The sequence below is a fragment of the Polypterus senegalus genome, chromosome 6, assembly GCF_016835505.1.
Source record: "Polypterus senegalus isolate Bchr_013 chromosome 6, ASM1683550v1, whole genome shotgun sequence".
NCBI lineage: Eukaryota > Metazoa > Chordata > Cladistia > Polypteriformes > Polypteridae > Polypterus > Polypterus senegalus.
The window spans coordinates 193049426-193075876 of record NC_053159.1 but is presented as its reverse complement, the minus strand read 5'-3'; the positions used below and the strand labels follow the sequence as shown (position 1 = coordinate 193075876).

Here is a 26451-nt window from a genome sequence, read left to right as displayed (position 1 = left end):
CAGACAGGAGGAGGCTTGTGACTGGTGAAACGGCCCCCCGTGTGTGCACCCAGAACACCCCAGTCGTACGTCACCTTAGGTAAAGACGTCGCTAAAATAAGTAAATAAAACACTGGCACGGGGCAAATTTAGACTCCCAACTAAAACGAGCGGCCCACCAAATCGTCAAGGAGGTTAAGATGGCAGTGCGCCCTCTGGCGGTGGTGGTGAAGGAGAGGATGAAGCCCAACCTGATGGCCATTATGAAGAATGCGGCACATCCTTACCTGAGGTCCCTTTGACGCTCTGCTAAGGGCTTTGAAACTCAAACCCCTGCCCCCCCTTTTGACTAAATTAGCCCCCAATTAACCCCCTACATTCCCTTCCACTGGTGTTGTCTTATTTGCTGTAATGGCGGTGACCTGATCTGAGCTAAGATGCCCAGTGCCTTGACTTGGTTTTACTCCAGTGTGTGCTGCTTTCCTCCGCTTTGGGCCTGTGAGCTGGCAGAGACCCTCATGCCCACTCTGAGGTGCCCATGCTGACCCTTCCAGAAAGAAGTCTCACTGAAGTGGACAGCCCTGAACGGCCAACTCTGGGAGTCGCCTCTGTGACACTCGGGTGAAGATGATCTGGCCAAGCCTGTCCTGGGCCCATTGTGCAAAGGGAACTGATGAGACTGCGTCTGATGGCCGTGGTGCCAGCTTGGCATATGTGTGCCTCTACTGGAGGCCCCTTTGGGTAGCACGTGAAACGGCCATTTTTGACTTTCATGTTTTTGTGTCGCCAGCCTGCTTTCGTGTGGTGTGAGAAACGTCTGTGAACGTGCCAGACGAGCAAAGTCATCGAGAAGGGAGTCGGGTGGTGGAGGTGTGCCAGGTCAGGCCTCCAGTCCAGGGTGCTAAGAGCGGATTTCAATTGTGAAATGCACACTCAGTGGCCACTTTATTAGGTACACCTCGTTCGCACCATCTCGGACCCCCTCTTTGCCTTCAGAACTGCCGGAATTCTTCATGGCGTTGATTTAACAAGATGCTGGAAACATTCCTCGAGGATTCTGGTCCATGTTGACATGATAGCATCATGCAGTTGCTGCACATTTGTCAGCTGGCGAGCTTTGTTGGGCTGAATGGCCCGTTCTTGTCTTGATTGTTCTCGCATGATGTGAATCTCGTGTGCCACCACATCAGCCAAGGTGCTCTACTGGATTGAGATCTGGTGACCGTGGAGGCCATTCGAGTCCAGTGACCTCCTAGTCATGTTCAAGAAACCAGTGGGAGATGATCGCGACGAAGGAGCCATTAGAAGATGGGCTCACTGCGGTCGTAAAGGGATGGACAACAATACTCGGGTAGACTTGTGGCATTTAAACAATGCCCAATTGGTACAAAGGTGCCCAAAGTGTGCCAAGAAAATACCCCCCACACCATTAGACCACCAGCACCAGCCTGAACTGTTGATACAAGGCAGGATGGATCCCTGCTGTCATGTTGTTGACCCCACCATCTGAATGTCGCAACAGAACTCGAGGCTCTAGGTGAGCCCCATGTGTGAATTGTTGACAGGAATGACGCCCGCTGTGGTCTCCTGCTGCTGTAGCCCCCCATCTGCTTCGAGGTTTGACGTGTTGTGTGTTCAGAGCTGCTCTTCTGTACCCCTCAGTTGTAACGAGTGCTGATTTAAGTTCCTGTTGCCTTTCTGTCACCTCGGACCACTCTGGCCATTCACCTCTGACATCAACAGAGAACTGCCACTCACTTCCTGGATTTTCTCTCTTTTTTCAGACCCCCAGAGATGGCTGCGCGTGAAAATCCCAGCAGTTTCTGAAATGCTCAGAGCAGCCGGACTGGCACTGCCAACAGCCATGCCACGTTCAGCGTCACTTCAGTCCCCTTTCATTGCCATTCTGATGCTCGGTTTGAACTTCAGCAGGTGGTCTTTGACAAGGTCTGCAGGTGAAATGCTGCCATGCGATTGGCTGATTTGATGATTGCGTGAACAGGCAGGCAGTCAAACGGGTGTACCTAATAAAGTGGCCGGTGTGTGTGAATACGTAACGATGATTGTATAAAACTCTGCCATATCAAGCACTCCGGTGTCAAACGGTCCTTGAAAACGCATTCCGTGTGTCTGCAAAAGAAGCCGAATTTTCAGTCAAAGTAAAACTGAAATGTGATCCTAGGAATTCCAAGAAGACGAGGGTATGAAGCGCTGCCCTCCCGCCCCGCGAGTCACAGAGTCACGTGAGCCTAAAGACATGAAGCCACAAGCAGCTGACACTCTTTAGAAGGGGCTCCTGGGAAAAGAGGCGCCATGTGTGTAGAACCGAGTGACGTGACGAACCGAGTGACGTGACGAGAGCGGCTTCAAGGAAGGCAGGCAGGCCTGAACTGCCCCCCCGACTCGGCGTGTGTGTCTTGTGCAGCCGCCGCAGTGTGAGGTGGGCAACCAAATGGCCAAGGCTGGCTAAACCTCCAGGACACACAACCGGTGGCCATCAGTGGCTCGGCCTGCACTTGTGATGTCCCCGTGTGTCTGCTCTGCTCTTTGTCCTCGGCCTCTTTGTGGCAACTCCAGGAGGAGACGTCCTTATGCTCTCCTGGACACAATGCAGCCGCGTGTCGCTGCGCTGCCAGTCATGGGTGCCTGTGACACTTCAAAGTGTGACCTTCTACTCCTGTGCTTTCCAGGCCACCATTAAACTTATTATTGTCAGCTGTGATTGTTCCCCCACTGTGTCACCATGAACAGTCCCTTCACCTGCTGCCCACTCTCCATGGCCTCCTGTCGACAGAAAACCTGTTTGTCACAGCTGGGAGCCACACAGGAAACGTCCAGTGCCATCCAGTCTGATTGGCAGTCTTTGAGGCTGTTGGGGACTTGAATATCTCAATGAAGGACCTCGGAGTGACTTGACGTTGTATTATGTGAGCTGGCAGTGGTGCCCTGTGTCCGCTCTGATTCAGGTCCAGGGTGTCCTGACGACAGGATGGTGGAGGGGTCTTTGTCGTCAAGCAGAGAGTTATGGGTACCGTAGTTTGGTAAATTGATGAGTGCAGCTGCTGGGTTTCTTTTTACCAACTTGCCCAGTTAGAAATGCCACCTGGGAGAATGGCACTTCCCTTGCTAAGGAAACTGCTGGAGCAGTGGAGTGCAGTTTACCTGCCACCCTTACCTGTTGATCGTTGCTCTTCTTGTGGAGATCCTTCCCCTCATGACTACAGACCAGTTGCCCTCCTAAAGACCTCCGAGAGGCTGGCCCTGGATCTTAGAAGTCCTGTTGTGGTAGACCACCTGGACCCCCTGCAGTTTGCCTGTCAGACGTAGATTGGAGTGGAAGATGCTGTCTGCTCCACAAGGCTGGATGAAGGTGGGCTCCCTGTGAAGAGGATGCTTTTGAATTCTCCAGTTACCGTCAGTGTTAAGGGGTACGCGGGTGGAGGAGCCCACAGTGCCGTTGGAACATCAGAACAGGCTGTTTGGCCCACCAAAGCTTCCACTTAACTCCTCCAAAGCAACATCGTCGAGTCCTGAAGGAGCCTCAAGTCCACCACACTACTTGGTCTCGTATTCCACAGGTCTGTGGTCCTCTTCCTAATGTTTATGTGTAATTCACCCTCCATGAGAGTCCAGTGGTGTCCCCGTGGTGTTCTTGTTGAACTCCTTTGGATGATGGGGTTTATCTGTCTGGTGGGACTTAACAGTCCTTGAGTTTGAGGGGCACAAGGGACAGAGACCGGTCACCGTCACCTCAGACTAGAAACATTAAACCAGGTCGTGTCACTTTGGGAAATGCTCTGATGGGTCTGCACCAGTGGGCGTGAGGCAGAGGATCAGGGGTCCACCGGAGAACTGTCTGCAGCTTCACATCGGCAAAACCAAGGAGCGGTTTATGAACTTTCACCACACCAAAGAGCTCCTACGTCAGATTAGGGTTGGGTCCGGGGGTCCACATTAAGCACCGGTTGGACTGATCTCGTAACACGAAGGGACTTGAGAAGAAACGGCAAGGCGGTCTCTCTGGGGGCTATGGTTGTGACAGCTCTGATAGCCAATCTGTGGTGTGCTGGGCTGGTAACGTCACTAAAAAGGGGCTCACCCAATTGTCAAGCTGGTTGAGATGGCACACTTGGCCATGGGGCGCCTTCTGGACCTGGTGGTGGTGGTGGTGGTGGTGAAGGAGAGAACGAAGATGAACTGAAGGTCGTTCTGAACAATGCAGCACATCCTCTCCTGAGGACCCTCGGCCTGCCACTTCTTCTGCAGACGTGTTTAGGAGACGCAGGCCACTGTGGCTCCTTTATCGCGCCTCACGGGGACTTGAGCCGAGCAGATGGCGCCGCCTCCATTTTTTTGTATTTGTTCTGCTTGTGTGTGTGAGGGGGTTCTGTTGTTTTGTTACAATATCGTCCCCCTTGGGACAAATGAGGTTCCATCCATGTTTGTTTCTGTGATTTCTCTTTGTGACCCCCATCATCCTGATCGATCCTGGGCTCCGTTTTGCTCTTGTAAATATTTTGCGCGTTTTCCCCATCGTGATTGGCTACGCTAATTGGATGTTTTTCATTTCATTTCACTATCGGAGTAACCTTGGCGTTAGAATTGTGTTATCCTTTCTTAGGCTTGGCGCTTTACAGTTACGCGGATCTGTTTGCAGCCCCTGCCCCTAAAATGTTGGGGGTCCATTCAGAGCTGGCGCCTTTTGTGGTGGAGAAACCGTGGAATTGTCAGTCGGGGTTTTTTTTGCTCTTGGATTGACACCTCGGAGTTTCTGGCCATCACTGATGTTCAGCCTTAGCGAGGCGGACTTTTATATTTGATTACCTTTGGTCCTCTGCCTTCGTGGCACTGAGTTTGTGCCCACCTTGGACTCTCGTTGGACCCCCTCTGGAGTTCTGGAGCTTTTTATGCTTTCACTTCAGCGATGGCTCATGCTCTGTTGGGTGAGGGAGGAGTAAAGGGTGCCTAAAGGGTTAAATAGGCCACCGAAGGGTTACTGGCCGAGTGTTAGCGCAGCTCAAAGTCCCTCTGAGTCACCGGCTGGCTGTCACTTAGTAAACACCGAGTACGATGCCATGATCTCAGACAACCACACCTCGAGAGCCAGAGCTGTGCCAGCCAGGACCCTGGCTAGGTTATGGACTGCTTCTTTGCCCACATTCCCGAGACGGTGAGTGTCCTTGACGGTACCCCAGGGTGGGTGAGGCTGGTCAGCCTGCCCGCTGGCACCAGACACCTGCAAGGGAGCTCCTCGTTGAGCATGTCGCGCCCAGAGTCCACACAGATCATATGCGGTATTGACGCTGTGCCACCCAGGGGTGGGGGCGGTGCTCATGGTGTCCCCTGCAGATGTAAGGCACCACATGAAATGAAGGGTCATTGACTCAGACTGGAATCTGAAACCCCCCCACATCATGAAGTGCAGTGCCTCTGGCTAGCCGTGGTCCGCACTCCCTTGTCTTGGTGGCGCCAGCTTTGCACACGCCCGCCGTCTTAATCCGTCTCGTTCAAACTGAGCTCATTGCCTAATGACACGTTGGGGCGGGCCGAGGGCATGAGGTGGGTGGGTGGGGTGGTATTCACCGCTCACCTGGTGGCTTTGTGTTCCTCCCTTTGTCTTTCTGTTTCTGTGTGAATGGATTCTGTAAAATGTGCAGCTGCAGCCTCGGGTCACACCTGGTGGGAGGATCACAGGGGTCACTTTGGCAGCACAGTCAGTTCTTCTAAGTGGGCGCCATCACGGTGCCCTTTCATTCTGATCTAGAGCGCTCCCTAGAGGTTGCACCTTGCCATGTTGTCATCTTGTATCAGAATGTTGTCTTTGCTTCTCCCTCCCAAACTGTGGACAGAGCTGCCCATTGTCGCAGTGTTCACTTTCATTGTGATGCCAGAGTACTTCTGCGCCACTAAAGATGGTCTAGTCGGGCCTAGCAGGTCTTTGGCTGTTGCTACTGTATGGACGCTGGCCTCCTGCGACCCCCTCTTGCTTGAGGTCACTTGTCCCCATTTGTCCCTTTCCACCCTTTCTGTTTCTGTCATCTTCTCCATTCATTCTGCTGCTGGCACCGATTCCCTTGAGGTCCTAATGTGCTCCTCAGTGCCCGGCTGTGTTTGCTGGAATGCATTGGTTCCTGTGTCGGTGACCCCTTGGGTCTCTGTGTAGTAGTAGGGGCGCAGATCACCCCAAATACCCCCGGGGGGGCTCCTCATTCAAGTGCCTTGTGACATGCAGGTCATCTCATCTCATGTGCTCCACCGGGGCTAATGACTTGTGGTGTGGCTCCCTGATGAGTGCAGCCCCCTTTCTGATGCCATGCTGGGCATTGCCAGTGAGGTCCAAGAGGGTCTCTGGCCCCCACGTGCAGCTTTGCTGGCCGCTTCTCTAGTGCTGCTTGGGGATTTCTGATCCTGCGACTCTCGCGGCTGCCACCACATTAGCTGCTCGGGCATTGTGTGACAAACCACAGGTGGCCGACCCCCCAGCTGTCTCCTGTTTGACACCCTGGCGCCCCCCCGCCGTGCTCAAAGCAGCTGTGTCCTGCTCGCTCCTTATGTTGTGTTTTTGAAAACAAACGAGCGGCCCCCCAAACCTCTCCTAAAATAGCACCGGAAGCGCCGGCGCCTGCTGTCGACTCCATCTCCTCTGCAGCTGCCACCTTCCTTTTTCCTTCTAAGAGGCCTGGTAAGGCCAGGGGTTTCTGACAGGCGGGCAGTTTTTTGGGCTCTTTACAGCGCCTTTCTGGCTCTTCTGCTCCACGTCTTGCTTGTGAGCCCGTGATTGGTGCCAGAGTCCACAGGAATTGTGGGATGCACCACAGCCGTGTCTTGTTTATGGAAGCTTTTGAACTGCCAGCGTGGCATCTCCCGTCTCGTGGTTACTTTGAGGGGTCTGCACGCTTTTCTTCCTCTCCCGCCCCCCCCGTTTCCAGGCGGCCCCTCTTAAAGTGGGCACCTCAGTGGCGCACGCAGCCTTTCTTTGTTTTACATACGTAGTGCCTCTGCCAGGCAGTTTGCATTTCAGTGGAATGGGCAGGTAGTGAGAGAGTAGTGGGCTAGGATGCCAGCCTGCGGCAGGACTCTGGGAGAGGGACCCCTTTACATTGTGGTGGGGGTCTTGGGTCTGCGTTAGACTCGGTAGGCCAGCAGCAGGCTTGTGTCTGCCATCCAACCAGGGAGGAAAGGGTGGGTCACTGAGAAACTGAGCAGCTGCAACTTGCCCGCTGCTTGTGCCACCCATTGTGCCCTTTAAATGCCTGCTCTTGAGGCCTTGCAGCTGGTAAGGAGCTCGACTTGACGTTGGCTTTGCGTGTTCTGTAGAGACGTTTTGTTAAATTCTAATAAACGAGTCGGGACCCCAAAGGGGGGCAGCCTGACCTTTGACCTTAGTGCTAATAGTGGAGAGGAGGGTCCTGCAGCCCGGTGATGTGTGGCCGCCCTAGCAGTGGCTTGCAAGTGTCATCCAGATGTGACTGTGCTCTGTCTGCCACTCACACGCCTTGCTGGAATTTCCCAGCTTCCTGGATGCCGTAGGCCTTAGAGCGGCATTAGCTGGGCATCGGAGATGGCGTATCTTCTGGGAGCTTTGCAAGCCTCTCTCTCTTTGTTTAATTGGAACGGTCTGGGGAGGAGGCCGCTTGGGGGCTTTGAAAATGATGTAGCAGTTGATGGATCACAGGGACCCCCCCCTCCTGACGCCACCCCCCAAAGCCTGGGCAGCTGTGGGGAGCAGCGGCTTTGGGCTTTATTGCCCGTTTCCTGTGCTCTCCACTAATGAGATGGCACTCTGTTGGTCTGCTGAGTGTCTTCTTAAAGTGCAGGGGCTGCCAGACGCCCTGAGTTAGGGGGCACCGTACCCACCTTTATCTCATAGGCCTCATTACTGGGTGAAACCGGGAATTTCCAGTGGAGTCCGGATGTTCTTTTTCTTTAAGGTATTTTCCATGTGATTTTTTTTACACAGGGCTGTGAAAAAGTAACGGCCCCCTCCAGATATCCTGTTTTTGCACATTTTACACGATGAATGGCCTCAGGCCTTCAGAGTGGGCACACAGTACCATCCTTTATTCAAAGGGTATGGATACCCAGCACCCCCATGTAAAAATGTAGCTGCACCCCCCTGGTTCCAGTGTGTAGCCTGTAGCTGTGGTGAAGGTCAGATTTGATGAAGATCACCTCGCCAGGCCGTGGAGCAGCTGTGCTCGCTCACCCCCTTTTGTGACCACCACTAAAGTCCGAGCTCTACGAAGGGTTAAACGTTACGCAGTCTCGGCCCCCATACTCTGTGGAGGTCCTTAAAATGGGAGACGTCAGACAGACGAGCTCCTCTCCTGTTTGTGAGGTGTGCCAGCCTCTTGGCGTCGCTGCTTTATATGCATTGTGCTCCCAGGTGAGTGTTCATTGGCTGTCGGCTCCCCCACGGGCACAGAGCCCACCCCCGGTCACTGGGTATGTCACATTAGGTAAGATTATGGGACTGAGAGCTACGAGTGACAGTCGTGGTGGCCTTGAATGTGACAGCTTTGACGTTGCTGAGCCCGTTCAGACAGACCCCTGTGTCACCTGTGCCCGGTCCCTTACATCCCTGTTGTGATTTGGCTCCTCCTCCTGCTGTGCTACCCACTTATGCTTCAGCCTCAGGTCCCCAGACTGGTGACGTTACCGGAATATTCTTAAGGTGAAAGTGCACAATTCATGGAGTCCTCGAGGTCCTGACTCAGCTAAGCCCCCCAACACCATCACCCTGGCGCCCCCTCAGTTTAGTTGTCGGGCTGATGTCCTCCTGGCGTTGGGCCCTGCGTGTCGTCCAAGGGGTCCGACTCGTCTGTCGTTACTCCTAAAGGCTTAGGGACCATCCTGGTGTTTCTTTGCACTGATGGATCACAGGGGGTCCTCCTGCCCCTCTTCCCATTTGTCATCATGGAGTCCTGAGCACGGAGCTTAGCTGAGGCTGCAGAGGCCCCGGGGGGTCATTTTGGCCGGCCGGCCCCTTTCATCTGGAGATCACCACGGCTGTCACAGTGGTGTGGCTGGAGCCCCAGAGCCTGAGAAGCGGCTTTGTCACCATTTCCTGCTTTTCTGCTCCTCTCTTCTGGGAGGCCTTGTAGTCTCCTCATGGGTGGTGGGCAGCGAGCGACGGGCCGCGCTGGAGATGGTCTTCTGTGCGTCCTTGATCTGACGTGACGTTGTGGTGACGCACTGGTGGCCTGTGAGGCTCGGCATTTAAACACGTAAGGATTTTTGAAATGTGGGACTCGATGCTCTCTCGGTACTCGGGACGGCCCAAGCTGTGTGGTAGGCCAGTCTTCTGGGTCTGCGCCTCTCGTGCCCTTAAAGTGACGGCATTTTGACGTCCGTCCAGGCGAGCCCACTTAGCTGGTGACCTGTCTGCACCTCCACATGTCCTCCTTGACCCAATTAGGGCGTCCACAACACCCAGACGGGGACACACTTGTGTAAACTCCAGGGCCGCTGAGGTGTGGGGGGCACTCGAGAAGGGGGCCGAGGCCTTCCTGGTAACCAGCAGGTTGAGGGTCTTGTGTTTATATAGCAGTGTGAAGGTACAAGGGACTCGGTGGTCTCCTTGTTGCACGTCTGCTGATGTCCCTTGTGGTCAGAGAGTGACCCAAGCCTCGTCTCCGTTAATCTTTACGCCAGACTGCCATCCCCTTCCAGTTGGCCCTCCCTCAGCTGGGAGTCTCGTTGCTCTTTCTGCCTTTGTCACCTCAGGCTTATTCTGCTCCCCTAAATGACAAAAGACCCTGTGTGGTGGGACAAAGGAAGTGGGTGAGGCGGGTCAGCTTTGGAGCGACTGGCGAGTGCGTTTTAATGGTGGGCAGCGCGCACATGCAGTGGTGGAGTGACGTGTGACTGAACTGTGTCACCTCGGTGTTTGAAAGGGTGGGACCGCCGCAGAATGGTTAGGATCGGTGACCGTGAATTTACAGGACAGGATTTGGGATGTCACTTACTTAACCCCGCGTTGTGCGTGTGATCGCCGAGAAAAACGTTGAGTCTCCCGTTTTCAAGAAGAATGGAGAGGAGACGATTCCCAGTAAAATGGGCCGCATTGAAGACCACCCTCGAGCAGCAGCACAGGAAATGAAAATGTGCACGGAAGAAATCTTGAGTGAGTTGTCACGTAGCTCGAATGTCAGGTGTGCTCACAGCGTCCCTAACTGTGTATCTCCTGGGGTCCACACTGTCCTGTGTGCAGAGCCCCCTGACATCGTCAATGGCTGAGGACTCTTGTGGCTCATGAAGTCGGTGCTGTGGCCACTAGAGGGCGGCACTTCAAAGAGAAGACCCACTTGGTGTGAGTGGGCGAAATAAGAAGACACTTGGGGGTCTGTGGGGTCCTCTCTGTGCCGCGTATAAACTAGAGTGACGTTTGCTGTCCAATAAACACAACACATGCTGCCACCCTGGCGCCCCCTGTGACCTCAGAAGATACATCTAGAGTGGTCTGCAGTATGCTGCATGTGTAGACCACCGAGACACCGGGTCACTTGCCTCCTTTGCTTTTCAGTCTGGCATGACCTTTGACCCGACGTGTGTGTGTGTGTCACAAAATTCAAGTCACTGCCAGGTGAACTCGACAACATTGACCATCTCCTTATGATGGCACCGGTCAAGGGGTGGCATATATTAGGCAGCAAGTGACCAGTCAGTTCTCCAAGGTGATGTCTTAGAAACACATGCAATGTAAGGAGGGACAGACGACTGGGTCAGAGCACCTCCCAGTGTGCAGTGGTCCAAGGAGTCACAGCTGGCAACCAGCGCCAGGGTCGTGGGTGGCCGAGGCTCACTGACGTGAATGAGGAGCGAAGGCCAACCCGCCTGGCTCAGTCACACAAGAGCTACTGAAGTACAAATTACTGGCCATGACGGAGACGGGTCACCACACACTGCGTCACAGCTGGCCGTGTAGCTGCAGACGGGCCACAGTGGCCCTGCTGCCACCCCAAGTGGGCATGTGAGTGTCCGAGCTGGACCATAGAGCAATGCAAATCAAGGTGGCCTGCTGTGTGTGGATGTCACTTTGACACACTCTGCCCAACTAAAGGTCACCCTTTCACGGCACTGGCATTCCCTGACGGCAGAGCAGGGCACGGCGCCCTGCCACACTGCAGACTTTGATCAGGAATGTTTGGGGTGTTGGCTTGTAGTGGCGTATCGGTGGGATGAGCTGGGAAGACAAGTCGGGACTTCAGGGGTTTGCTGCTCACAGCACAGGACAGGACACCTGCAGGGGTCACGAGGGGGTGTTAATGTGGGGGGCCGGTCGGTGTATATGCAGTTGTGTGTGCCAACTGAGTGTAAAGGACATTGCAGAAGTGATACAGTTAGAGGTGACAATATTTTCCAAGTGTCACAGCAGTGTGACTGAATGCTCAACTATTATAAATAACTGTCACTCATCTGTGACTCATTTATACAAGAAGTGGGCACCTGCTGCCATATTCATGCATAGGGTGGCATCAACGTGATAATTATTTTGAAGCAGCAGCAGACTCCTCCTCCATCATCATGTTGTCACTCGCTCTTCTTCTTCATCTTCTTCAAGTTTGAATGCCGTGCCCTGACCACTCTCTGCAGTGCCGATGTCACACGTGAGGTGGCCTAGTAGCCAGTAAATGAGCGGTTAGTGGGCTGGACTGACCAATGAATGATGAGGGGGCTCGAGGTCGTTTGAGGGTCTCCAGGTATTTTCTGGTTACTTAATGTTTTAGCGAAACTCCAAGTGTCCGGGACGCTGTGAGCTTACGCCTGGATATGTGACATGTGACATGTGGCGGCTTATGTGGCGAGTCATTTGTTTTGTGTTTTTTTTTTTTTTTTTTAAACCCATGGATGTTTCTGATTGTTGCCCTTCTTGCTTCTTCTCCCATGGCTGCCCATCGTATCGGGAATTCTAGTGATCTGTGCTCTCCTTGACAGCAGGAGGCTAAAAACTGGAAGCCACACAGGATTAGGGACAGGAGTGCCTGGTGGCTTTTATTAGGAGCTGGAGGGGTGGCAGGTTAACTGGTCAGAGGTCACTGATGTGCCAAGCAGGAAGACAGTCATGAGAAATAGAAATAAAAGAGTTAACGGTAAGACCCCCGTGACCACCCAAGAGCCAGGACCCCTCTGACAGGTGTGGGTTCGTTCTAGTGCCCTGGCACTGTCACTTCCTGTACCCTCTGCCATGCCAGTACATCACTGAACAGGAGGGAGACCGAAAGAGATGGGCTTGATGTTTGTGCAGCACCATCCATGTGGCACAATCTGCCCATCCTCATCAACAATGTCGAGACAAGGCCACCTAGGCTTCCCACTTCATGAGGACAGTCGGCTCCATTTGGTGATTGTACTTCTCCATGTCGGCCACTGGGTGGCTCTACCGGGGGGCTGCCGCCATTTCTTGGCGAGTGGGTCGTCTAAGCCGGCGTTTCCAAAACGGTGAGTTGTCACCAGAGGTTGCCATCATTGGTTTGCCCAAGTCAGGGGTTCTCAACCTGAGGTCTGTGGACCCTTAGGGGGTCCATGGATGGGTATCAGGGGGTCTGTGGGGGTCAGATGAAAATGAACATTCACTGTATGGCCCGGAATATTTCCGAGGAAGGGGGTCCACAGCTTTCATCAGATTCTTAAAGGGGTCCGTGACTCAAAAAAAAAAAGCTAAGAACCACTGGCTTGAGTGGTCTCCAGGGCCGTGTGATTTGTGCCCCTTTGTGTGTGTGAACACGTCTCACCAAGGGGGGCTGCTAGTGGACCCTCATTGAGTTCCAAAAAGGCCAGGGTGGGCCAAATGCTTTAGTGTTAGCCATGTGGAGGAGAGCCGACAAAAACGAACCTCACGGGCCGGGAAACACAGAAGACCCCGCGAGATAATAATAGAAGATTGGGTTACCACAGCTGGCGTCGGCCATTTCTAGAGCGTTGTGACTTCAACTCTCCATGACCTCCTCTGCTGCAGTCCCCTTACCCAGCGATCACAGGATGCCACACGGGTATCAGTCATCCAGAGACCTCCAAACCAAGCAGTCAATGTTCTCGGTCCAGAAGCGGTGCCAGTGGGTGGTGGCCTCGGCCCATCGGGGTGATGCCTTCAGCCAAACTCCACGCTGGACAATGTGACCCAAGTCACCTGGGATTTTGTTTTTCATGGTTTTTTTCATGTGTTTATGGGCACATCTCTCTTGGTGCCCCCCTTGGGGTGGCACTTGTAGATGGTGCAGCACACGCCTCCTGCTGGTAGGCTGTGATCTTCTAGTGAGGAAGCACGTTCTCCTCCCAAAGAGCCTCCTCAGACTGTGTGGCTCTGGCCGTCCCTGTCACGTCTCCCCTTCCTGCTGTTGCTCATTGGCCAGAACTGAAGGATGCAGGTGAAGACCACCACACAATTAGACCTTCACTAAGGGGGGGATGCCAGCGCTTATGTGGCTCTGCTCCAGTCTGAACTGTCACGTGTAAGTGGAAGTCCTGCGAGTCTCTTCTGTCACCAGAGCGTGTCATGTGCTGACATTGACTCGCTTCTCCCATCAGTCATTCCAGCCGAGCGGAGGTGACACGAAGGCCATAAGCTGTCATCAGCCTTGTGACAGCTGCACTGGGACAGGTGGGGAACGTCTGACTGGTCAGATCTTCAGGCCACTTTTCTGGGAGCCCATGCCAGGCTGCAGTCCAAGAAGTTCCTGATGTCGTCTGCCCAAGGGTGCCACCTTAGTTTAGGACTGCTAACATCGAGTGCCCTTCTAAGACCACCCTGCTAACCTGTGGTGTTTGCTTCATTTCAGGCCAAGCCTCCGCAGCAGTGACTCTCGTCTATAAACCCAGTGACCCGTGACCTCGCCCGTAGTCCAGGTAAGGTGAGGGCATGAGCCTGACCCCTTCTGCCATTCTTTGGGTTGTGCGGGTGTTAAAGAAAGCAGCAGGGTGCCAAGTGTAGAAGGCGAGGGGCCAACTGTGTTTACTGCAGCACGCCAGTCTCGAGTCAAAATGACAGGTTTGTCTTACTGGGTGGAGGCTCTCCTGGCTGGCAGCAGGTGATTATCACTGACTATTTCAGTCCACACATGCCCTACGTATCAGCCACCCGTATCAAGGTGGGCATTTGGCCAGTTGAGTAATGCAGTGGTAATGCTGGCCCTTTGGTCTGCCACAAAGGTGGGGCAACACAAGTTTAGCTTGAATCTGGAGTTCTGGCCAAGACTGCTCCTTGGCAGACACCCGCAGACACAACTTGCCCATCCTGCCATGCCCTGCCCACCATGCAATTGTCACACCTCCTAGTGGCCTGGATCCTTTGATGCCCATCGCCTAGTCTTTTGTAGGACAAATGCAGCCATTTGTGGGCAGTGTGTGAAGCCCTCCCATAGGCACAGATGGTGGCGCTGCCAGCACAGCCGGCTTTGATTACATTGTAGCTGCCAAGCATATGGTGATATTTGGGCATTGAAATAGGCCTGGCAGTTGTCATATGGCTATAAAGTGATTAGTGTAAATTGTCTGGCAGTGGCTGAACGCTCTCCTGTGCCCAGGTGACTTTCTTCTGATTAACTCTCGATGCCCAGGCCCATGTTTGGCAAGCTCCTCAGGTTCTAGTGCCTCGCATGAATGAGGACCTTGGACGGTGGCCTCCAAGATCTTTTAACACCTGTGGCCTTGTGCCCACTGGCTGGTGGCTGCTGTGCACAGCGTTCTTGGTTGACGTTTTGCTTGATGTTAGATGCCATGCCTTCCTGCCACTTTCTGTTCCGCACCTCATTGACCCCCCTATGGACAGGGATGGAGGCAGGCTTTACTGGGCCTCATGTATTGAGGGCACACGCATGGGGGCCGAGCCTGCAGCTTTGGCGTTCGTAAGGTTACCAGGTGGATGTCTCTGGGCATGAATGACTTCAGAGCATTTGGCATCAGTTTACTTGACCCGCCGTCTCAGCACCCAGAAGCTGCCATGCCCTCCCTGTGTGGTCTTTACATGGCGGGTGGCCTGTTGTGGTGAGAAGGTTAAGTGAGGTGGGCAGTCACTGTCTGCTGATGGCCCCCTGGGTGGGTTCAAGTGCTGCTTGGAGGGCTTTATCGCTTGTCTTGGGTTTGAATGTTAGTGTCTCGTAGCTTACGGGGTCTGCCAAATGTCCACATTAGCTCTCGAGTGGCACTGGCACACGGTGGCACATTCCTGAAGGTGAGCTGTGACCTTTAGGGTCCTCCTTGCCAGTGGGAAGAATCCTCTTGCACTGGGACATTTGTCAGAAAGAGAGGAGGCCCTCATCCACGTGGCATGGCATCAGGATTCCTGACCTCAAGAAGGGTCCTGATATCTCATGTTCTACATTCCCAGCATGCCTTTAGGTCTGAGTTTGTGTTGGCTTAACGTCCAGCATTCCCTGAGCCCGTGTGTAGTGGCGAGTGTGTGATGTGCCCAGTTCTGCTTGGACAGAGGCCTTCATGCTCAGAGCCCGGCTTGCGGGTGCCACGTCTGTTTCTTCCTCGTATGTTTTAACTCCCATTTGAGACGCACATCCTTGACACGCCTTCCAAATTATTGTCAAATGGAAAGCAATGAAACTAATTAATAAAGTGCAACAAATGAGGGGCATGAAGATTGCCACATGAGGACCCTCACGGTCAGCCTTGCAGCTTTCCAGAGCCTGGCCCTGATTCCCGTCTCCTAAAGTAACCGAATGCTCAAGTTGAAGTCTTCAGCATGCAGCGTAGTGCCAACGGGCACGGGATGAGGACTGGCCTGAAATCTGGGCAGGCCTTCTCCTGCCCCTCTCACCCTTTTAGCAGATTGAGTCAGGTGTCATTTGCCAGTCCTGTTAGGATGAAGTGAGGGCAAAGCAGGCATTGACATGGCCACCTGATCTGAGAGGAGCTGGGCTCTTTGCCACATGCACCCATTGGCACTTGACCAGCTGCTACCTCAGTAGTGTGGCTTTGTGGGGCCACAAGAAGGGCAAGTTGGGTAAGTTCTGTGCCAGTCTTTCTCCCTGTGATGCGGTGGTACTTTTCGGTTTATTTGTGCATTCCTTTGACCCCTCGCCCCTTACCTGATTGCCCACCAGGTGGCAATCCAGATTGAGTTCCTGCTGATTTGTGCCCCAGTGTGCTCCACTACCTGCTTGTGCCATGTGGTGTTGTCAACACACCCTCTTGAGCGGGCCGCTGTCATACTTTGCAGCTTTACAGATGTCGTCATCATCATCTTCCTCTCTCGCATATCTGCTCGTAGTTGTGTGTGCCCGCCGTCACCGAGACAGAATAACCCTAAGCCGATGCTTTGCCTGCAGATGGAGCAGCTGTCCGATGAAGAGCTTGACCATGGCGCTGAGGAGGACAGCGACAAGGAGGACCAGGATCTGGACAAGATGTTTGGGGCCTGGTTGGGGGAGCTGGACAAGCTGACACAGGTGAGTTCTGCACTGGTCCACTGGTTATCCTGTGTGCGTGTGTGTATGTGATTGTTATTCTTGGCACTTCCCTCGTCTTCCTCCTTCTTGTCCCTCAGAGCCTTGATGATGGCAAGCCCGACCAGCTGAGGAAGTCCCCGCTCCGCCATGAGACGAACCTGGCAAACTTCTCTTACCGCTTCTCAGTCTACAATCTCAATGGTGAGTGCCAGGGAGGCCGCTAGGATGAGAGGGGGTCACAATCTGCGCCCAGTGGGTCGGGTAGGGAGGTCCACTTGGAGTTAAGTGTGCAGATTTTAAACTGGTGGAGAGTGGAGGATGTGAACTGATTTCCACGGGACAGCTCACCGCAGTGAGGGGTGAAGTTGGCGTGAGGAATCAGAAGTAATGCCCACCACTTACTTGGTCCGTAAGTGCAGCCTAATCTCTGAGCTTTGGTTTTCCACCCCCTTGCTTTGCAGAGGCTCTTAGCCAGGGGGACGCGGTGGACCTGGATGCTCTCATGGCGGACCTTTGCTCTATCGAGCAGGAGCTCAGCAGCATGGGCTCCAAGTCCAACAGCATGTCTAAACAGGAGCAGAAAACGCACCACAAGCCAGCAGCCGGGCGTCGGGGTGCTGCCAACAGCAGTAGCAGTGCCCGGGGGTCACCTTCCTCTTCGCTTCGCGGGCACCGGCCCATGCAGTCCAACTTCTCCCTGGATGACATCACAGCCCAGCTGGAGCAGGCTTCCCTGAGCATGGATGAGGCGGCACGCCAGACTGGTTCGTCCCTGCCATTGCCCACAATGCATCACCGGCGAACAGGGTCAGCTGGCACCGTGAGTGACGCGGAGGTGCGGTCCATCAGCAATTCTTCACGCTCGAGCATCAACTCGGCTGCCTCAAGCATGGACTCGCTGGACATCGACAAGGTGCTTCGGCCGCAGGAGGTGGACATTCAGCCTCAGCCCTCCACAGAGGTACGCATGTCCATAAGGGGGTCCAGAATGTGACACTGACCTGTGACGACAGCTTAGTGGTCAGCCTGTGGGTGGGTTTGTGCTACAGCTGGTGTCGTGAGGGAGTGGGCAGAGTGCCGTCTTGTCTCCCCGACCCGACCCGATGGTGTACCCCCTTTCCTCAGACTGGCATGTCCTCATGTGGAGCTGCATGCGTATCATACTTCACTTCACTCCCCCTCCCTTCTCTGCATGTCGGGGGTGACGCCCACTTGGCACAGGGCACACTTTTGAATTACTGTGCAGTGCTTGGTGCTGTCATGGGTGGGGGGCAGCAATGGCATGCTTTCCCCGTGTTTTCTTCATCTCTGCTGCTTGTGCCCACTTTGACACTCCCTACGTGGCAGCTGTGGGAGTCGACCGGTTTGAGTGTGTAACATAAGCAGGTGCTCACATTCCAGACTGGTTGCCCCCCCATGAGTCACTCTGCTCCTGCCTGGACCCCGTGGTCTCATGGACAGATCATGAGGTGACAGGTTGGTCTTTCCTTCATTGGATTGTGGCATTTGTACTTTTCCCAGAGCAGCGTGGTGTGGGGGGTCTTTATCTTAGCGATGCTGCTTCATCCTCTCTGGCCTTCCTCAATGGTGGTCTTTCTGACCCGTCGCTGCGGTGTGAAAGTGAGGCTGCCCCAGTGCCGCGCATGTAAAACATTGGCCAAGCTGGTGAGGCTTCCAGAAGTTGAGGACTGCCGACGGGGCTTGGACACTGCCATGCAGTACTGTGGGACGCAGGTGGATTCTGGGATATTGACCCCTTGCCCAGCGATGCCCCACTCGGCTCCTTGCTTCCTCTGTAGCATGTCTGCTCTCTTTCACTCATCTGCATGGCTAAAGTTTCTTCTGTTTGCCCGTCCCTTTCTCTTTTCTCCTCACCCTCTCTCAGCATGTTCCTCTGCGACGACCCAGGTGCCGTCTCGACTTCTCGGAAGACGATGTGGATCTGCACACAGTAAGTTGGCTGGGTTTGCTGTGCATTTCCGAGGGTCCTGGGACACACATGGCTTCACGTGGACCACACAAGTCCAGAGTCCTCCATGCCCGAAGCCTGCAGACGAGGTGGTGACTGTGGCTTTGTGTGCTTGGCATCGCACCTCAGTAGTGCGGTCGTGCTGGCATGTCAGTGTGGGGGCTCGAATGCCCACGTCCTGGGTTTATGATGTGGGCTGGGCTGAGGTGGGATGGGATGTGGGGTTTGTTCAAGTAAAGTCACTGTGTTGATGAGACTGGGCAGTGCCCATCATTTGCAGGTCACTATGGCCACTGTGCCCATTGGCATTGGGGATGGGGGTTTGGGTGTCTTCTAGTGGGGCTTGGTTGTGTGCAGGGGTCTCTCCTCCAAGCTCTTGCCCTTCTCTGTAGGCGGTGGCCACTGCCCTGCCGCTGTGGGTTTGCATGCGGGCCGGGACCCTGGTGGGAGGTGGCAGGCAGCCTTCCTTTATTAACCATGATTCATTAAGCCTGGTGGCGCTGCGTGGGTGCGAGGGGACGGGTTTGTCACTCCAGATGCTGCTCTCCCTTTTGCTTTTTCACGTTCTCTCCTTTTTTTTTTTGTGAATCATTGCACTGATTTTTCTTGTCTCATTCTTTTCTGCACCAAGCACTCCTATCTGGACAGGGAAACGTCCCTGATTCTGAAAAACATTGCAGGGAAGCCTTCTCACTTGCTGACCAAGGTGATGCCTCTCCTTGACCCTGCATGCCATCCTGCCCTGTAGTCTTCTCCACGCTGGCCAGAGCCCACTTTTCATGGTGTTGAGTTCCATGTGAGCTTCACCACGACACCATTAAAAAGGGGCTCTGCGTTTGCTCGTCTTCCTTCTGTGTCCCAGTCCACTGCCCTGTCCTTCCGGCGGCCCCCCTTTTTGTGTGTCTCTCCCTGAAGGGGGGGCGCAGCGTTTGCCTGTGTTTTTTGTGTATTGACCTGCTTGTTGGGTGGTGTGTTTGTGTGTTTGTTTTTTTTTGTTTCGCCGTTTTCGTGTCTCCCCTTTGGGCAGGTGGTCTGCATGACAGCATGCTTGTGTACTCCTGCCAATGGGCGCCCGCAAGATATCAGCAACTGTGGGTGGCGGTGCCAGGGCCCAGGAAGCAGTGCCACAGCCCCTCTCTCTCTCTCTCTCTCTCTCTGTGTCTCTGCTGGTGAAGGTGAGTGCCCACGATGGCCCACAACGTGAACCGAAAACGCGAGACTCTGCACTGAGCCACGGGCGCCATGTGCTGAAGTGCCAGTTGTGTCCTCTGATCATCTCGAAGACTTGCTCTCCTAGCTAGAGGGCTGTGAAAAAGAATTGGACCCCTTCTTGTTTTTGTGCATTTTGCACAGTGAAAGGCCTCAGACCTTCAGGTCAAAATGCAGAGAAGGAGCAAAGTTACCCAACAAGCCTCGTCGGCCGTGGCATGAGGTCCTCGGCCAAACGGGCTCCGTACTCGATTGCAGGCCTCTGCTCCTTGGATGCCCGTCTCTCTTCAGACATGCTGGAGCTTTGCTCATTTCAGAGCCCTCTGTTAGGTTCAGGTCTCCACGGCCGCTCCTCACTAGCATTGCTGCGTATCTCTGCAGGTCTGTCGATGTTCTTGTTGAGCGCCAGACGCCTTGTTGAGTTTTACTTAGCACAGCTGATGATTCCGAAACGCTTGGTGGTCCTCCCATGAGTCTCTTTGTGGTGGGGACTTGAGTACGGACCTCAGCTGGGAGGAGAGCGGTGCTGCCGTTACCTTTTTGGAAGGCAGTGGACCTTCTGGTTCAAGTACAGAATTCCTGGAACACTTGGTCTTCTACGCTTATCCCACCAGCTCCCCCATGTTTAGTCCTAGCTCTGATGGTCTCCTGCAGACCTAGTGGGACCTGCGTCATCTCCAGAGTTTGACTTGTCTGTGGACACCAGACAATGTGACACCAGAATAGAGTGACACCATCGCAGTGATGTGTGCCAAGGCAAATGCAGGGACTTATTCAGGGAGCCCAGTGAGCGGGCTGGAACATCTGAGGTGGTCACTACTGCTGGCACGCACTCCTTTTGCAGGTGCCGGCCCACCACAGGCCCCCCGCTGCCGTCTTTACAGAGCTTGAAGGTGGCAGGCTGGGTTTGGACACCGCCTGTGATTTGAGGAGCCAGCTGTGCTCCCTCGGCTGTGTTCTGCCTGCCTGAAGCTCCCTAATCCTCTTTAGCAGAGCCGCCATCCTCGGGCACGTCAAGCCAGCGCGCTTTGCTGTTAATGGCGGCATTAGAGGGAAGCTCTGCAGGGATTGGACAAGTAGACGCATCTCTGTGGGATTTGTGTCAGGAGGAGCGCTGCTTACGCCACTGTCTGCCAGCTGGCACTGGCCGGGGGTCATTGGCATATGTTTCAGATGGTCGAGGTGAAGGCAGGACGTCCACAGGAGTGCTGGTCGGAGTCGGGACCTTCATTGTCTGAGAGTCCTGATTGTCACCCGTGCTGAATGTGCCAATTAGGTTGCAGATGGATGGGTAAGACTGGTTGTTGTTAACATAAAAGTGGGATCTGGAGCTAAGAAGAGACCGCCAGAGGTGCTTGGCCTCCTCACCCTCCCCTCCCGATGTGGGGTCCGATATGCGTGGACGCCTTCAGTCTGTTCAGGATGAGGGGATGCAGGCCGGCGAGTGAGCTGCACCAGGGCTTTGATTTCTTCATCCAGCTGCACGTTTCTCGGTGACCCCCTCAGAATTCCTTCTTGTGAGGGCAGCTGCATTGAGGGACTGGTGTTGCCATGGCAACTTGTTGGAAGGCTCAGGTGAGTGCATCCTGGGAGGGCACCGTCTGCTCCGGGGTCAGTGGGGTTACACACAGAGAGAGAGAGAGGAGGGCCGTCGTGCCAGGCAGGTGGCTTTCCCAGAGTCCCCTGCGCCCTACCACAAATGACAGCTTCCTTTGGCACCGGGCGCTAACTTGTTTTTGCTTCTCCGTAGGAGGAGCAGGCGGCCAAGCAGAAGGCAGAGAAGATCCGTGTGGCCTTAGAGAAAATCAAAGAAGCTCAAGTCAAAAAGGTGAGCGAGGGGCTGACAAGTCGGGACCAGGGGGGCTTGGGCTCAGCCTGAGAGGTGTCCCTGAGCGCTCCGGACAGATGTGTCCATTGATGCACTGTGAGAAGCAGATAACCTGCTGCTCTTCTTTGGTGTGCTCAGACATCAGGAGCATGCGACTGTGTGTGCTGATCCACTAATAGGTGGGCCGGAAGACGAAGACGGCCCGCACGTGCCCATTTGCAGTGGCCGTTAAAACAGTGCCAACTCATTTGAAATGGCCAATCTGGGATGCCACTCAGCCGGTGACGCAGGGGTGTTTCTTAACACACGCAGTTCAATACTGAGGAAGCAGCTGATGATGAGGAGGAGGAGGAGGAGGAATGTAAAGGGGGTCCCTTGAAAGAGAGATGAGTTTCGCCCTACCGCCTGGCATGTCTGCAGTTGATGTGAGGGCACAGAAACCACAGAAACACAAAAGAGCCGCAGTCTGTCCACTTGCAGCACTGCTGGCCATTATTGACATCGAATCAAAATGGCGTCCCTTTGAAAAGTGCGCTGGCCAGAGCAGTCGGGTGGCACAGGTGATCCCGAGGGCTTCTGGGATTTGAAGTTCTCTCAAAGTAGCGTCGCTGCTGCTGCCGCGGCTCACTCACTCGTTCACTTGTCATGCGGCTCATGGAAGTGTCACACGGGTGGTGAGGCTCCTCCATGGCTGGCACACCCCAAGCCCCCTAGAGTTGGTCCTGCTCGGTCTGAGAGACGTTTGGCTCGTGGTTTCTAACTTTTTTTTTTTTGTCGTCCTCTTCTGCAGCTGGTGATTCGGGTGCACATGTCTGATGACAGCTCCAAAACCATGATGGTCGACGAGAGACAAACGGTCAGGCAGGTGCTGGACAGCCTCTTGGACAAGTCTCACTGCGGGTACAGCCCTGATTGGTCGCTGGTGGAGACCATTTCGGAGCTTCAAATGGGTGAGTGGCACCGGCAGAGAACATCAGTGATGGTTGTGTGTGCCCGCCGCAGTGTGAGTGGAGTACGACCCCAATGATGTCGCTTGGTGTGGCCGCCATTTCACGCGGACAGGGCTGGTTTGTCTCGTCCCTAGCATCAGGTAGCGTTCGGATTCCAGGAGGCCACAAGTTACATCCGTCTGCAGGCTGGAGGGACGGGACGGGACGTGACGTGACGGGACGTGTAAAGAGAGACACGGGGGGTGGGGTTGCGGCCATTTGGAGAAATTTGGAAAGCAGTTGTGCCCGTCATTGAATGGCATTGCAGGCCGTGGTGGTCCGATAATGAGCTGTTGTCACGCGTTTGCTGGAGGGTCACAATGCTAACGAGAACGACGTAACGATGAGCGCTTTGAATGTTGAACTTCCGTCCACTTGGCGTGAATTCTTTAACGCTCAGCCCTCCACAGATTTTATACCAACAGACGTTGAAAGTCAATATTTCCACCACAGTTCCCAGACCTCTGAGTGTTTCACGTTTTATTGACCACATCACAATCCCAGTGGGTCACAAGCTTCCATTCACTTCGTTAACTGGGCCTTTAAACAGCTTGGAAAATTCCAGAAAATGACGTCAAGCCTTTAGGCAATTCGACAGTGAGCTTCTGATGGGCAGTCAGCCTCATTCACGCCAACGCGCTGATCGATGTTAAGGCCGACCATCCAAGTCACTGCCAGCAAAGAAATTGGCCAAGACCTCGGAGAAGGAAGTGGTGGTCCTCCGTAAGTCTGGTTCCTCCTTCGTAACGATTTCCAAATGCTTGAGGGCTCCACGTTCATCTGTACAAACACCAATAGGCAACCTTGGGACCACCCAGCCATGTCACGTCACTCGAGGAAGGAGACGCATTGTGAAGAGAACAGGCTTTGGCATGAAAAGTGCCAATCAATCCTCGTGGAGATGCTGGAGGACACAGATAGACGAGTATCGATGTCCACATCGCCTGAAAGGCGAGGAAGAAGCCACCATCAAAAAGAGCCAGACTGCAGTGGCACACGGGGACAAAGAGCTGGCCACTGGTTTGATGAATCGAAGGTCAAACTGCTTGGCCAAAATGACCATCATTAGGGTGAGGCCTGCAAGCCAAAGATGACCATCCTAATTTTCACACATTAGGGGTGCTGCTGCAGGAGGGACGAATTAGATGGCATCACGAGGAACGAGAAAGATGGAGAGACACTGCAGCATCATCTCGCATTGGACAAGGACCCCAAGCAGACCTCCAACGTTGGGGCACAATGGACAACAAGGTCAAGGTGTTGGAGTGGCCGTCACAAAGCCCTGACCTCGATCCGAACTGGGAAAGCGTGTGTGAGCAGCGAGGCCCACGCACTGGTCCCAGTTCCACCAGTTCTGTTGGAGGAGTGGGCACTTTTTACGTGTGTAAACGATTTAAAGGCAAAGCCACCAAATGTGAACAAAGAGAGCCACTGGGATTGTGTCTGTGGACATTGATGTGACAAATGTGACACGTTGTTAGTCTTTATTAATCTGTGGAGGGGTCATAAAGCGAGTTTTAAAGAATTCAACCAAAGTGTGACTTCAGCTGTACCACACACACGTGTGCCCACGCGCCACTCTTGGTAAGATAAAGAGAGAACGTTCAGCAGCCAATAACGTTAGACGTACTTTGTGACCACAGAGGGGTTAACAGCAGCCATTGAGCCGACAGGGGGGCTTAATTATCAGTCAGGGCGGGGTTAACACAACAAGCCTGGGGTCTCGGGGGGCGTCAGTCGTAACGACCGCAGTCGCTGACCGTGTGTCAGGTCACATGTGACAGATTAGACGACTCTGTGGTGACTTTGGAAATGACACTGTGCTGCCTGACGGGGCCCTGAGCCCTCATTGGGGTCTCGCACACACACACAGCGGCCCCCAACTGTTGGTGGCAAATCACAGACGCGTCTACCTGAAGGCCACTCGTGTAGTCTGACATCCCCAGCGAGTCACTCGCACTGCTCCACGACTCGCCCCTCAAACTGGTTTGATTTCATCTTTACTCGCAGGGTGGGCTCGGTGTGCATGGCAGGCAGGTGACCGCCAATGAAGTGCAGCGATGAGGACTAAGGAACACGCGGCTGTACCTGTAAACCCTCCGTACGGCAATGGGGGTCCGGCGGAGCAGTCACTAAAATTCACCAGGCCAGTCCTGTAAGTCGAGGTGGTCCGGTGAATAGATCAGCAGCTTGGCGAGTCTGACGTGTTGGCGTTTCACACTCGCATCCCACTCTACTTCCGAGCCAGCAGATCAACGAGTGGACTCCCGGGGCGGGCACAGTGCCAACTGGTACATCGACTTGATCCTTCAGTCATTGGCCGGGCAGACTTTACTCTACCACCCTGCAAAGCTGAAGTGTCGGAAGTGCGGACTGTGTTGTGAACGTTTGGGGGGCCGGGGTGGTGTGGGCACCGTGCATGTAGTTGTGTCAGGATGCGATTGTGTGTTGCTCAAGGCGCCCCCTGCTGTCATTCTTTTTATTTATTTCTCGGCGGATCCACTTGAATCCTCAGTGAGTTTCCAGTGCGACACTGGCCTGTCCCCCCGACTCCAGCGCTTTACGTATTGGGGAGCTGAGGAGGTGGCAGCCGTCCCAAGGTTGTGACTTACCCTGTCTGCCTGTGGATGGCACGTGCTGCTAACGGATACAAAGACATTTGGGACTGTGCCCATCATAGGGGTGGCGAGGGTCTAGGGGCAGAGTTCCTGCGTCCAGTGGAGGTGCCACGTAAAAAGGAGGGGTGAGTGGCATCAAGGAGGACGATGACGGGAATGGAGATTCGAACGTACAAAGAGAGGAGCAGTCGGCCGTGAAGCTTCAGTGCTTTGAACCATCGGAGAAGATGAATCCGGCTGACGACGTCCTCAGGTTCGCCCCTCGTCTCCTAGCACAGGCCTGCACTTCTGAAGACCCAAGTGGGGGGGGTGCCGTGGAGACCACCACCTTAACAGAGTCCATGCTCAAAACGTTTTTGTCATTATGGAAGGACAAAGTGGGGACATTGGCCCTTTCTCTAGGCTTTTAGTGGCACACAAGGCCTGATAGGACAGCAGATGTAACAGGAGCAGACACTGAGCTGCCCACCTGGTGATCTGCGGCCCCCCGCCAGCACTTCAGTCGGCCCTCCTCTTCTGATCACAAAGGAGCCGACACCTCTGCAGAGACCCCTGTCAGACAGCAAGGCGTCCGTGGACACTGAACTCTGGCTGGATGTTAGGACGTGAGAACAATCTGGACGAGAACCCACCATCCCACCCAGCAGAGCTCACCAGTAGGGGGCGTAGCAACACCTCAGACGCAACACCTCTCGGTGCACAGCTGGGCGGCCCACCGTGTCCACCTGACCCCAACTCTGCGGCTCGTTTTATACCCCAGTGTCACACCTGTGAAGCACTTCGGGGTCTGGCGAGATCTCCTTAACCCGGTGATGGCCTCTCTCTGCCTGATGGTCCCCAAGTACCCCAGCAGGGCTGCTCTCCAGGACCACAACTCCCAGGTTGCACTGCAGGTGAACCAAAGCAGCCCCAGCCATAGAAAGGTTTGCCCCCCCTGTGTGTCGGGGGTGAGGACCCTCCAACTTGACCTTCCATTATAAAGACGCCCTTACTGTTGCGGACCCTCTGAGATGCCAACTGATTTCTCCCGGACGACCTTGGGTTTGCCAACTCCGGTGCTGTAGGACTTGGCAGGAGTGCTGCGCGAGCTTTGTGTGCTCGCACTGTCATTCTGTTATCGGGGGTCTCTACGCCTGCAGAGACCCCTGAGCAGGTCTGACCTCGGCGGATGGACAGCAGCCCCTCATGTTTGTCGGGGGCTGTCTGTTTATTTTAGGTTTTTTCTTGAGCTTCTGTAAAGTTTTAATTTCCCATTGGGGACACCCCGTCTGTCTGTCTGTCTGTCTGCCCGCCCATCTCTGTCTGTCTGTCCGCCCGTCTGTCTGTCTGTCCGCCCGTCTGTCTGTCTGTCTGCCCACCTGTCTGTCTGTCTGCCCGCCCGCCCGCCTGTCTGTCCGTCCTTCACTTCTTTTCCATTAAGACTTGCTGTTGGCCTCGTCCTGCACTGCTAATTCAAGGAGTA

The 26451-nt window shown here is 54.4% G+C and overlaps 1 protein-coding gene across 8 annotated transcripts in view; it reads left to right on the top strand.

The window, feature by feature from the left end:
* LOC120531946 (ras-associated and pleckstrin homology domains-containing protein 1-like) overlaps positions 1–26451 on the top strand; it is a 71227-nt gene that overhangs the window by 40650 nt on the left and 4126 nt on the right. For 4 of the 8 annotated variants that reach the window (XM_039757828.1, XM_039757831.1, XM_039757829.1 and 1 more), the window contains exons 2-9: positions 13758–13824; positions 16257–16376; positions 16475–16577; positions 16838–17337; positions 18262–18327; positions 18977–19051; positions 21305–21382; positions 22173–22332. In XM_039757828.1, coding sequence (XP_039613762.1) covers positions 16257–16376; positions 16475–16577; positions 16838–17337; positions 18262–18327; positions 18977–19051; positions 21305–21382; positions 22173–22332 — 1102 coding nt within the window. In that variant the 5' untranslated portion in view covers positions 13758–13824. Of the gene's footprint in view, positions 1–5077; positions 5150–13757; positions 13825–16256; positions 16377–16474; positions 16578–16837; positions 17338–18261; positions 18328–18976; positions 19052–21304; positions 21383–22172; positions 22333–26451 lie in introns of those variants that run through there. The other 4 variants (XM_039757830.1, XM_039757832.1, XM_039757833.1 and 1 more) reach the window with 4 other exon arrangements.